This window comes from Melozone crissalis, unplaced genomic scaffold (assembly GCF_028551555.1).
Source record: "Melozone crissalis strain CALT ecotype California unplaced genomic scaffold, PUWL_Pcris_2 ptg000017l_1, whole genome shotgun sequence".
NCBI classification, from domain to species: Eukaryota; Metazoa; Chordata; class Aves; order Passeriformes; family Passerellidae; genus Melozone; species Melozone crissalis.
The window spans coordinates 12,311,115-12,324,884 of record NW_026535795.1 but is presented as its reverse complement, the minus strand read 5'-3'; the positions used below and the strand labels follow the sequence as shown (position 1 = coordinate 12,324,884).

General features: G+C 51.3%; 1 protein-coding gene across 1 annotated transcript in view; it reads right to left on the bottom strand.

Moving 5' to 3' along the window:
• Positions 1-12,393, bottom strand: part of TOX2 (TOX high mobility group box family member 2) — a 172,785-nt gene extending 160,392 nt beyond the window's left edge. Inside the window, exon 1 of the mRNA XM_054274919.1 lies at positions 12,241-12,393. Coding sequence (XP_054130894.1) covers positions 12,241-12,342 — 102 coding nt within the window. The 5' untranslated portion in view covers positions 12,343-12,393. The remainder of the gene's footprint in view (positions 1-12,240) is intronic.
• Between the last annotated feature and the right edge of the window lie 1,377 nt (positions 12,394-13,770).

Here is a 13,770-nt window from a genome sequence, read left to right as displayed (position 1 = left end):
TGGAGCCTCACAGGGTCCCAAAGGCAGGGAGCTCAGTGGCCAGCCCACCCTGCAGAGCCTGGCTCCATCACTGCACCATGCTCCAAAACCTTCAGTCACACAAACTTCTTCATTTTTATCTCAACTTGGCCTGGTGCTGCTGGGTTTCACTCTGGGAAGGTATGTTTATCATAGTTGGAAGTGACCCAAAAGGATGATCAAAGTCCAGCTTCTGGCCTGGCATGGGACAGCCCCAAGAATCCCAAACCAGATCCAGAAAGAGCCCCAGAGAAGACTGGATTGCCCACCAGCCTCATGAGTGGTTCCATAATGGCCAAAGAGAAGAGTTTCATGTGGCCCAGCTTGCCCTTGACCTACTGTGTGTCCCACACTGCCACCAGAGACTGAAAGAATCCTAAAGGTGGGAAACACCTCCAAGATCACAGAGTCCAAGCACCAACTCAGCACTGCCAAGGCCAGCATTAAACCACGTCCCCAGGCACCACATCTCTGTGATTTTGGAAGCACATGCCCTCACCCAGAGAGCAGCACAGCAGCCACCAGGCCTATCTCACAGCTCCTGAGGACATCTGTCCCTCAGCACCATGGCCTGGTGTCCCAGTGATGAAGAGAGCCCCAGAGGCTCTCCAGGAGTCTGTGGGTGCTGCAGTACGTGTGCTAAGCAAGGCAGCAGCCTTGCTGTTCTCCAGACCTTTCTGTGCCAAGCAGAGCATCCCTTCCAAGCTGGCACCATCCCCATGCTCATGGCATGATGACAGTGACACAAGCTTCTGCCCCACATCCAGCACCAGGCCCTTCCTGCCTCTGAGCCAGCCAAGATTTCCAGCTCTGGTGGGAAATGAGAAGCTCCAGTTGAGCTTCAGAATATCCTAAGACAATTCCTCAAAACAAGAGGATGTTACAATCCACATTTCCCAGCGAATTCAGCAGTGCTTTCCTGGAAATGGGAACTACCTGTGGCTTCATGTGCAGCTTCTGGATAGCAGGACTAAAAATCAAACTTATCAGGAAAATTTTCATTATAAGGATTGTGATACAGGGATCCTGGTTTAGAATCCAATTTGGTTGGAAGGAACCTTAAAGATCATCTCCCTGCCATGCACAGCACAGGAAGGTGAAGGAGTGGGAAAAGAGGATGGTAACTTTGTGCAAGGCTGCCCTTGATTCCAGCTCTTCGCTTATTTCCTCTCCAACTGGCACACTGTGACCTTTCCAGGCAAAAAATAAAATTTAAAAAAATATAATAAATAAAGGAATAATATTAATGCATGCAGGGAAAGGATGCCAGAGTCAGCTCTAGAGCCTGCAGTCCAGATCCCTGCTCCCAGGACATATTCTAAATCTCAGTCAATACCACATGTTTTCCAAAGAACGAGGCATTTCACATTTTATTAATTCTAACTAAAGCCCTTTTTATTGCAAACTTTCTATTTAGCATTTGATTGCAGCCACCACCACTGAGACTCTCACTGTATTAGAGCAGAAAATCTATTGATATTTTTCTTTCCTGCCATCTCAATCCCAGAAGGTGCTATTGAAATTAGTTCAAATACACTTTCAGAGGTCCCTTCCAGCCAGAACTACTTTATGATTTTTAACATGTATTTGTTTCTTTGGTGCTCTCACACAAATTTGGTACCCCATTTCCACAGGTGATTGAAGCTCCATGTTGCTATTCCCACCAGGATTTGGCCTCTCCTAAAAAAAAGCCAAATATGCCAAACAATTAACTTAAAGGCCTGCAAGTTTATGATCTAAAAAGACCATTTCAATAGTTTTCACAGGCCAACTCTTAAATGGAAAACCCAACTTAATAGAGTGTTCAAAAAGCCACCATTCTGGTCTGATTTAAATCAAATGGTTAAATACTCCACATGTTTGGCACAGCCAGAACTATCTGCTTTGCAAACAGATGGCCACCCACTATTAATTTGCAACCTTGACACAGAAATGCAGGTTGTCAATTAATTAAAAAACAAATGCCAGCAGTCTTCAGTTCACATTATGACCTGCAGCCTTCCCTCTTTATCTTAAATGAAGGAAAAAATTGATATATAAAGCTACCACCTACTAATGCAAACTCTTGGCACGGAATAAATGCTGGTCTCAGCTTGAACAGATTTATCAAGTTGAAACCACAGTGTCACCAACATCCGTCTGGGGTAGAGAGCCCAGACCATAATTCCAGTGTCAGTCCCTAAATATCCCTGGATTGAAGGCTGACCTCACTGTCTGGCTGCAGGGCTGGACCCACGGTGCTTGCTGGAAAGGTTTTTTCTTCCAGGGCTGTTTGATCTTCAATCAACAATGCTTATCAGTGCTAAAGTCTGCCAGCCATTCCCAAAAGTTTGATATTTTTAACAGCACATTCTTCTTCTCCTTTGAACGCTATTTAGAGACAAGATAATGTGGCAGGGGAAAAGTTGCCTCCCTGGGTTGAGCATGAACAAACAGAGCAGGATCTGATGGGGGGGAACATCTTCCATTGCTACAAGCCCCACTTTCTGTTCTTTGTGTCCCCTCCCAGTATTTCTGCTTTTTCTTCTTTATGTGATATTCTAATGCTTTTTTGGGCCATTGCATAAGCTGAAACAAACCAAGATAATTCAGCTAGAATTCACTAAGGTTTTCATACATTTCATTTCCGTGCTGTCAAAGCTTCTCTTCTTTTTGTTGAGGACTCCAGGGTACACTGCCCCTCTTCTGACAGTAGGGACAACGGATCTAATTCCCTAAAAATACATCATTCTTCCACTGCAGGCATAATGTTCTGAGATGGCTCAGTGTATAAAACCCCTCTGTTCAAAGAGGCACCCAAGAAAACTAAGAAGCAAGGAATGGGAAAGAAACAGGGAATTGTTATTTATTGACAAAAAAGAAATAAAAGCGTTAGGGTTTAGTAACTGTAAGTGATGCAACAAAATCACAGAATGGTTTGGGTTGGATCTCATGCCATGGCAGGGACACCTGCCACTGTCCCAGGGTGCTCCAAGCCCTGTCCAGCCTGGCCTTGGGCACTGCCAGGGATCCAGGGGCAGCCACAGCTGCTCTGGGCACCCTGTGCCAGGGCCTGCCCACCCTCACAGGGAAGAATTCCTCATTCCCAATCTCCCATCCATCCCTGCCCTCTGGCAGTGGGAGCCATTCCCTGTGTCCTGTCCCTCCCATCCCTTGTCCCCAGTCCCTCTCCAGCTCTCCTGGAGCCCCTTTAGGCCCTGGAAGGAGCTCTGAGCTCTCCCTGGATCCTTCTGTTCTCCAGGTGAGCACCCCCAGGTCCCCCAGCCTGGCTCAGAGCAGAGGGGCTCCAGCCCTTGGAGGGTCTCCATGGCCTCCTCTGGACTCTCTCCAACAGCTCCAGGTCCTTCTCATGTTGGGGGCCTTCAGCAGCCCATCCTGTGCCCTCCCAGCACCACAGAGGTCCCTGGGAGCATCTTCCCCTCTGCATAAAGGAGAGGTGAGGGTGGAATAAAGGGATGGAATCAAACAGCTCATCCTTGGCCAAGGGTTTGCTCTCAGGGAAGGAGAGAGCTCAGCCTGCACTGCTGGAACAGGGCTGAGCTCCACCAGCTCCACACGAGGCCCAGCTCTCCATGACAATCTCCTCCCCTTCCCAGCATCATCCTTCACACTAAAACTGTTGCATTTGAGGGTTTTCAAAAGGCTTGAGAACTCCTAAAGAGCCTGCACAGCCCTACCACCTTCTCAGGGACAGGGAGATGTTCAGGAATAAACACTTGGTGAACCTGGCTGGAAAGGTGGAACTTCCTTCATGGGTATGAATGTGGAGATCCACATCTATGGAAGAGAGAAGCCTTTCAGATGTCCCAGGCTCTGCTTGCACTTCTCCATGGGCCTGGATGTCCTGCAATGGATCCTCAGTGATCAGGGTGGCTCAAATTATTCCTAAAATAACCCCCACATGTCTGGGGAGCCCTGAAATGAGCTGGAGAGGGAGATCTTGGCCAGTTCCTGGAGAGGATAAAAGGCAGACCCATGACACAGCTCTTATCTCCCAAGCTTGGCCACTGGCAAGAGCAGAGATGGAGAGGAAGGTGATTGTTTTCTCTAAAGTGGAGAGGAAAAGCACCATGCACTTGCAGGCAGCTGGGAAGAAAGGGGATGGAGCCTCCCTGAGGAGCCCAGATGGGGATGGAAACTCTGACTCACCAGCAGGTTTTGTGGGAAGAGAAACCTGGTGATGTGATCCAGCTAATCTGATAAAAAAGGGCTCCTTGCCACTGGGGGGGTGGAACAGGATCCATGGGGCTGTGGGGAAAACACAGCCTGGGTGACAGTGACCAGAGGGGAGGGTGGCATATGCCAGGGCTCATCCTCCACCTCCCCTGAGCACCACAGGCTGGGGGGCTCTGCTGGGGAAGATGATGCTCGTTGGGAATGGGGAGAAGAGGCTCAGAGCAGAGTGCAGCAACTTCTGCCACCTGGTCTTTAAATGTCACCCCCCTTTCCTATCAGCTGCTAAGTCATGACTTCCTTAGAAACCCAGGGGAAAAAGGCAGCATGAGAGCAAAAGGCTGAGCCCTCAAACCAGCAGAAAAAATTAAATCTTCTACATTTTAACCACTGGCAAAATTCTCCTGTGCCCAGGTCCAGCCCAGAATTAGAGGTGAAGGAGCTGCCTGGGACCAAGGCTGGGCTGATTTCTGCAGACCAGGCTCCTCTGAAGCCACGTGCAGCGACCAACACAGCCCAACCATCTCCCCACAAGAGCAATTCCTGGCTCAGGCCCTGTTTAACACTTCCCTCCCAGCTCCCTTCGCCACAGAGCCGAGCTGCAATCTCATAGTCGTCAGGAAGAGATTTAATTATATCTGCAGAGGTCAAGCAATCCATGCAAAGGATGGGGGAGGCGGGGAGAGGTTCTGTGGCACAAGGCAGAGATTCTGCCTGCAGCACCACAGCAGCCAGGGCCATTTTTCAGGGAAGAAATGGCATCCATCAGAACAAAACCTCCACAGGGAAACAATAGGAAAAGGTAGTGGGGGAGGCAGATAATTAAGATATTTAAATCTGGTCATATAGCTGTAAAATCAGGTGATTTAATTCTGTTTTCTATCTTTTTTTATTATTATTATTTTTTAAAGAGTGGTGTGATCAGTACTTGTTCCAGTAAGTTTTGTTGAGAGATTTCTTCCTGCTGAAGCTGAGCTGTGTATCCCCAATTACTATAATTATATATAATATATCATATATAATGCATAATATAATTTCTATCATATATTAGATAATGGATAATTTATGTACACCATAGAATATAGTATATGCCATCTATAATTTATGTGTAATATTATAGAACATACATTATGCATTATTTAATTATATTAAAATGAGTGTAAAATCACAAAGGTGGAACATTAGAGCTCAAACCTCCAATTAGGAATTAATAGTTTGAAAGCTCTAATCACACTAACACTTCAGCCTGACTTGAGGAATACTGAATAAGATCTCAAGAGGAGGCAGAGGTGCTGCTACACGACAGTTCAGACAGAGCCTCGCACTCACCGGATGGGAAATTGTCAGGAAAAACACATTAGCAACACAATAACTTATTTTTAATGTGGAGCTGTTAGGAAAACACAATTATATGCTTCATTTATACTGCCAGATATAACCCAACTTATGGTAAAAGCATTTAGAGCTCATTTTGTAAAAAAAAAAAAAACAACAGAGGAGTACAAAGGTAATAGGGGAAAATTGCACCTCGAGGGGAAAACGCTCCCCCCTCCCAGTGGGGCCAGTGTGTGGTGGTGGAGCATCCTCACCTCCTGCTCCTTGTAGCCAGCAGGAAGGAGATGCAAAGTGAAGGCAGCATGAAAACAGAGATTTTTCTGCAAATGCTGCAGGGAGATCACAATGTTAACAATGACTCCCAGGAAAGGAGCTGGCAGTGCCCATCCTTACAAGGAGGAAAAGCTGGAAGAGCTCTGCAGGGTTCCAGGTGCTCTCCCACTGCCCTGGCACCAGGATCAGCCATGCACCCTCCAAATTATTGGATACTCTGGCCTCTAATAGAAAATACAGTTTATTAACAGGATGTTTTCTCTGTTATAGATGCACAAACTGATCCTGGTGCCTGCTGCAGGCTCAGAGGTCCAAGGCAGAGCTGATCATGGATTTCCTCTGCAGTTAGGGTGGTGTAACCCCCACACCTCTGGAACACTGATTTGGGGACAGTCATTGATTTGAAGGATCATAAATAAATCAGAGAAACCTGTACAGTTTTGATCCTGAATTTTTTGTTTCTTGATGTCTCCTCTGCTACAAGGACTTCCACGGATGAGGTCCTTGACAAGGTTATTCAGAAGCAGCCCAAACAAACATGTCGTTACACACAAGTCAGACTGGTCTTCCAAACATCTCCCATTGTTCCCAAAACAACCAGATTAAAGTCTCCCCTCTGTGCATGCAGAGAAAACAACATTTTCTATGAATGGATGGACATTCATTATTTAGCTCCCAATCCCTGACTTAAAGCCCAAGGCAAAAAAGAAAATGGAGCTTCAAACACTTTCTGCTGTGCAACCCATCAAAGACCACTCTGGAGAAGGCAGGGTTGTCCCACTGAGTAACTCAGCCACTTCTCAGAGGAAGCCCTTGCCCATATTCAGGGCCTAAAAGAAAAAATATATTTTAAAAATCTACATTTGCAAATCAACAGGAGCTGCCTGCCAAATGAGAATGAAATGGGCCCCAAATTAAAAATCTGCTGGACTTTGTTCTGCATCCAAAATCCTCCATCTCCAAAGAAAGATTTATGTTACTTCAAAACAGAGTTGGCTTCGGAAGTAGGAAGGGAAAGAATGCATTTTATCTTCCAGAATGGCAAAGCAGTGCTGGAACAAGGAAAAAGGGACCATGTTTATCACTGCAATGTACAATTTATAGTAAAAATCAAAACAGAACATTTCACAGAAATGCATTTGCTACATCAACTCAGGCTCATACCAGCTCAGATCCCATTTCTGAAGGGTTCTTAAAGAAGAGAACATTGGTTGCAGATAATACCCATCACATAACTAGCAGATATTAATGGTGTATTGGTAAAATAGCTTTTGTCAATTTATCAGTGCAAAAGGCAAGAGAGAGGCTGTGTTTCAAGAGGCAAAGCCACAGGATCCTACAAGGAAAATTTGAGTAAAAGTTTGATGGTGCTGATGAATCCTACAGAAGTCCTGCAAGGTTAATAACAGAGCCCCCAGCACGGGGGTTCCCAAGGACCACAGACACTCCCAGGGTCTCACAGCAGTGTGGATTTGGTATTTCCAGGCTGAGTTCTCCTCCTCATCATCATCCTCATCAATCCCCATCAATTCCACTGGCTCCGAATTGGGCATCATGCTAACCCAGTCTGACCATTGTAGCACCAGAAGCAAGCAGGCAGAATTTATATTTAAATTTATTTCTGCAGGAAGAATAGAGATGATAATTCACTCCCCAAAGATGCCCCTGGGGAGCAGGATCACTCCTCCAGCATCCCTGCACACCCTGCATGAAAGAGCTCAGGGTATCGTGCTCTGGCAGGATTCCTCTCACAGGCCTCCCTTGCCAAGGCAATTTTGCTAATTTTGCTTGGGCTGAGCAGGAAAAACTCCCTCCTGAGCTTCGTAGAGCCACACACACAATTGAGGATCTAGGAAAAAACCCTTCCATGCTGCTGTGTCAGCCAGCACAACAGATCCTGTCACTAAAGCTCTGCTAAGAGCAGAACAAGCCTCGCTCTTACTAAGATGCACATTTTTTACCGTACTGTGGTTTATTTATTGTGAAATAGAGCTGCAGAATCTCCCTAGAGCTCAAATGGGAAAATCCCCACATTTTCTTAAAGCAATTGGAGGGTGGAGGGACCAACTGCTCTCCCCAAAACACCAGCACCACACACTTTGGGCAGCTCAAAGCCCTGTGAAAGCTTTCCTGGCAAGGGAGCAGGAAGGGGAATGCAGCAGGAACCAGGAAAATGGTCAGAGAGGACAGAAAAAGGGGTTTAGACCCAAATTGAAACAAGAAATCCAAACCAGAGGTGTTTCCTTGCCAAGGCAATTTTGCTTGGGCTGAGAAGGAAAAATTCCCTCCTGAGCTTCATGGACCCCCACACACAATTTAGGATCTAGAAAAAAACCCTTCCATGCTGCTGTGTCAGCCAGCACACCAGACCCTGTCACTAAAGCTCTGCTAAGAGCAGAACAAGCCTCGCTCTTACTAAAATGCACATTTTGCTGCTCTTCCCCAAACACCGGCATCACACACGAGCAGCTCAGAGCCCTGTGAAAGCTTTCCTGGCAAGCAGGCAGGAAGGAGAATGCAGCAGGAACCAGGGAAATGGCCAGAGAGGACAGGAAAAGGGGTTTAGACCTAAGTTTAAACAAGGAATCCAAACCAGAGGTGTTTCCTTTAGCAGTGCTCAGGTGGCCGATGACAGGGATGGGTGTCAGTTTGGATGAGGGCTCCTCACACTCTGAGCTGAACCTCCCCAGTCCCTTGTGGACACTGTGCAGACACCAGAGGTGTTCCTGCTGTCCCAGAGGTGGAGCAGGTCCTGGATCCAGCCCACAGGATGGAGGACAGCACTCCATAGTGGGAAATGCTCGTTGCAGTTTGTCCTCTCAGGTGGCTCCTCAACACCTTGGGCTGAGCACTCTACAGCCCTAGAAATCCTGCCAAGGAGCATCAGGCTGTGAGCAGCAGGAACTTTGGGGCTGGCTCCCCATTCCAGCTGCCGTGGCAGGCTGCTCCATGCAGTAACAGGGGCTGGTTTTCACAGGGAGCCCTTTTCCCCAGCTTCCATGCCACCAGTACTCCTGATCCATCAGAACTCCTCACCAAACACAGTCAGCAGCAGGGAGGGCTCCTTCTCACCCTGCCTGAGGGGGCAGGAAGGCTCTCATCCACTTGTGGGTGTCCAGCCCCTCACCACCTTCCCCATCCCTGCCAGTGGCCAGCCCTTCCAGGGGAAACAGGGATGCTGTGGAAGCAGTTAAAGGAAGGGTGCAAATTCCCCCTTCCTGGGGAGGCCTGGGCTGAGCACACACTCCCATTTCATTATCCCTCTAAACATCCCTTGTCCTTTCAGAAATGGAAATGCTGATGTGCAATAGGCCCCTGCATAGCTGCAGAGAGGAACTGTGGCTGACTGCAGCGTGCAGGCGAGATTGGAGACCTCCTGGTAACAATATCATGTCCAGTAAGTGCACAAAACAATTCCATTAACATTTCAGGCTGCTCTGGGCTGAGGCAGCTCTGCCGTGCTCCCAGTGAGTTATTTATGCACAGTGACACTGCACAGCCCAGCTTTGCTGCCTCCCCCTCAAGAAATAAATAAATAAAGGGGGAAAAAAAACCCCAAACCAAACAAAAATACCCTGAACAAAACAAATCTTTTAAATCAAAGGGCTTTAGAGCATCTCCGCGAACTCAGCGAAGCAGGAGGACAGCAAAGAGCCTGGAAGTGCTCCTGGCTCAGGTCCTTCCCAGAGATGGATTTTATCCATTTTACAGTGGGAGAATTCTGATTTTTTCAGTCCACCCCACCCTCCTCTGTAGCTTTTTTAAAATGGAAATGCTTTGAGGCAGACACTGTCACAGCCCAGCCCTGGGCTGAGCCACCAGCACCAGCCAGGAGCGCTGGGGTTGGGATTTGGCCAGGAGTGATGGGGTTGGGATTTGGTCAGGAGCACTGGGGTTGGGATTTTGTGTGAGGCTCTGGAGTTCCCAGAGACTCCCATGTGGCTCCAGGAAGCAGGAGAACTCTTGCTCCATGGCAGAGAACATGAGAATGAGAGAACAGCACGCTGCTGGTGATGCTCAGCCGGATCCCAGCCCGGAGTTCTCCGAAGGAAAAGCAGCAGAGCCAGCTCCTCCTGCCCCTCTCCGGGCCACGGTTTGGTGCTGAAGTTACAGCTGCTACACCTGCAGCCTGCCAGGGAAACTGAGTCAGCCCATTCCATCCCTGCCTTCATCCCAGCCACATGCCACGGACAAACGTGCACGGCTGTGCATAAGCAAATGTCATTTGATAACTCAGAAAAGGAAAGAAGAAGAGGGGGATGGAAAAAGCACCCAGCAAAGGGTAAGTCACTTCCTTTCTTCTGCCGCTGCCTTCAGATGCTCGCTAGCAGTGACAACAGCAGCATCTGGTGGCAGTGGTCAGTACCTGGGGCGCTCCTCCCCGCTGTCCCATCCGCCCAGGGCAGGACCAGCAGCAGCAGCAGCGCCCATCGCACCCGCTCGCCTCGCTGCACCCCCAGAGGAGGCGACTCCCGCAGGCCCGGAGCCGCGGATCAATGGCCAGCGCCTAATCCGGGACTAATCTCAGGGATTCAGGCCACGGATGAGCAGAGGACGAGGGGCCCCGCGCCCCAAGGCTCGGGGGGACACGGGCACCGCGCAGCCCCAAGGCTGGCAGGCCACCAGCCCCAGCCCCAGCGCGGCACCAGCCCCAGCTCCCGCACAGAACACCGCAAGGCAAAGTGAATCGTGTTGGCACCCAACAACTTCTGGGTAAAAGCGAGTTCCGAACGCCAGAAGGGTCTGGGGGCAGCCGCAGTTGCCAGTGGCTCACACGATCCCAGGTTTCTGCTCTCGCACACGACGGGCGGGTGTTCCAGCAGGACAAATGTCCTGCTCCCAGGTGATCCGGCTCTCGTCAGTATTTTAAGAGCTTATTTAGTGTTTTAAGAGCAACGGCAATGATAATAAAACACTTTGAAGGCAGCAGATACAGGCACAGTACGCAGATAGAGGCGAAAACAACGAAAGTTGTTTCCTTTTAGTATAATCCAGCATCTCAAAATAAACGAGAACTATTCGGTTTGCTACGACTTAATAGAAAGAGATAAATAACCCACTGACAGAAAAACAGTTAAATACATCTCTTGATACATTAAGATTAATTTGCCGCGTCTGGGAAGCCGCACACATTTTCCTCCGCTTGTGTTTTAAGAGTTTGATCCCAAAGTATCACAACAGTGAGGTGAGCCGAGAGCATCCTGAGCTGCTGCACCGACGCAGGAGAGCGTTTTCTCCTTTTATTAACTTTTTTCGACGCAATTACCCGAATTTGGCCCGGAAGGCAGCAAGGATTACGTCTGGGATGATCCCCTTCCCTCCAAAGAGATCAGGATCCCAGGGCTTTGTAGCTGAAACATCAGCGCTGTTTACCCACAGCGAGCAAGGCAGAAAACTCCTTATCCCTGAAGTAGCATCCATCCCCTTCGCTTGGCTTTCTCCAGGATGAGGGAAATTTCCTAGAGCACCTCCGCGCTCTCAAATATCCCCTGCGCATCCCTCTCCCGTTACAAGCGCAGGCTGCTTCGCCTCGCAGCTGCAGCGAGCGGGGGAAATGTGAGTGATGGAGGTTTCCCCGCCGTGCTGGGGATATGGGGGCACACGGACACCCCCAGCCCGGAGCTGGGTGTCCCCTCGGTGGGTGAGGGTCGGAGGCGAAGGACGGGGCCGGACCCCGCTCGGGAGGAGCCGCGACCCGGCCCGGCGGTTCCGCGGCTCGTGAGGAAGGTGCAAAACAACAACACGGCCAAGAACAACAGGAAAAAAGTACCCGACAACAACCGCAACAACAGCCCCCCAACACCGCGCACATCGCTCCGGGCCGAGCGCTCCCGGAGCGGGGCGGAGGAGGTTAAACCAAGCCCGCACGGACACACGGACACCGCACGGACACACAGACACCGCGTTCCGCTCCCGGAGCGGCGGAGGTTAAACCAGCCCCGCACGGACACACGGACACCGCACGGACACACAGACACCGCGTTCCGCTCCCGGAGCGGCGGAGGTTAAACCAGCCCCGCACGGACACACGGACATCGCACGGACACACGGACACCGCACTCCGCTCCCGGAGCGGAACAGAGGAGGTTAAACCAAGCCCGCATGGACACACGGACACACGGACACTGCGTTCCGCTCCCGGAGCGGAGGAGGTTAAACCAGCCCCGCACGGACACCCCGGAGCGGAGGAGATTAAACCAGCCCCGCACGGACACACGGACACCGCACGGACACACGGACACGGCGCTCCGCTGCCGGCCCGCCCCGCCGAGCATTGCCCGGGCTCGGGCTCCCCCCGCTCCTCTTCCAGACCACTTTCAAAATTCCCTCCCGCAGCACCGGCGCCGCCGCCACTTTCCTTCCCTGTCCCCATCCCCGTCCCCGTCCCCGCGGAGCCGCGCGGGACGCGCCGAGCCCGGGCTCCCCCCTTGCCGTCGGTACCTTGTTGCAGTGATAATAATCCAGCGGGCCCAGGCAAGTGGGGTCCGCGCCGGGCAGCGAGCCCACGGCGGGCGGGGCGGAGGGGTAGAACCGAACGTCCATGCCGGGGCTGCGGGCGGCGGCAGGCGGGGGCTCCAGCGGGCATGGACCCGGCTGCGGCGGCGGCGGTGCCTGTGGCGCGGGGAGAGGGCGGGGAGAGGGCGGGCGGGGGGGCGGCGGCGGCCCCGGCCCGCCCCGCTCCGCACCGCCCCGCGCCGGGGCCGCTATTGTTCGCGGCGGGGCCGGGCGGCTCCTCCGGCGCCGGGGGCTCGGGCACGGCGGGCAGCGCCGCTGGAGGAACCCCGAGCGCTCCTCAGCCCCCATCCCCGGTGAGGGGAAGGCTGACACAGCCGCCCGCCGGTTCTGCTGCCCGCTGGGGACCCTGCCGTGCCGGGTGTGCCCGCTCCCGGCGCGGGACGGTGCTCAGCAGCTTCGTTTCCCTCCGCTCCTGGTGCCCAGCCGCTGGTGAAGGATGCTGTCCAGCGCGCTGATCCACCCTCACAGGAACCCCAAAGCGGTGCCCCCTTTAGAAGCCCTAACTGCGCCCTGTTTCTCTCCCAGCCTGGAGAGAACAGCCAGGCTCAACCTCTGCACCTGGCATTGCCTTCCTGCTCCCCCGGCCACGGACACCCCCATTGTCCCCCCACACATCCCATCCGTGCATTTTTATAATTCCCGCGGCTGGAAGGCAGCTCCATCCATGACCATCCCCCTGAGGCCCCCACGGGCCGGGATGTTCAGGGCGCAGCGCATGGAAAACCCAAAGGTGTCCGTGGGCAGGGAGGATGCTCGGAGGTGAGCGGGCTGGGCGGGCAGGGCTCCCCCTCTCTCCCTCCCTCCCTTCCCCGCTGCCTTCCAGCGGCTCCCATCAGATCCCTGTGGAAAAGCAGCCCATGGAGAGAATGTTATGTACAGAGCGGTTTTGCAGCACGTTATCCCATCCTCAGGCAGGGGGAAACGCTTGAAAGTTGCAACAACCGGTCCATAGGCTGGCAAAGAGCTGGGACACGGTGGTGGAGTCAGTTTGCTGGCAAATCTCCAAGAGAAATTGCCTGGGTTTTTTTATTTTCTTAGAAAAACCCCTTCTGACTGACTCTGAAGGCTTATTTCTAACATGCACCCTTCAGGACTCTCTGGAGCTGGAAAGCTGAGCTAAATAAATGCTGAGTTCTTCCTCCAGTGTCTTTCTTGTAAGACTGGGGCCAATTCCTGCCAAATTCAGGGAGCAGGAGGCGGGCTGGGGTTTCGAGGGAATGCCAGCTCCAGGAATCAAGTGATTATGTAAAAATCGCAGCTCTCATTTAAATTAAAAACAAGATTTCAGCTGTTGTGGTGGTGGAAAAAATTGATTTAAGGATAAAAATTGACTTGGGCACAAAAACTACTTCACATTTATTATTATTTTTCAAACTACTATTTTTTTCTGGAGAATCAGCATCAATCCTTTTGCATTTACAGCAAAGCAGGTTGGCTTCAAGAGTTCTCCACCAG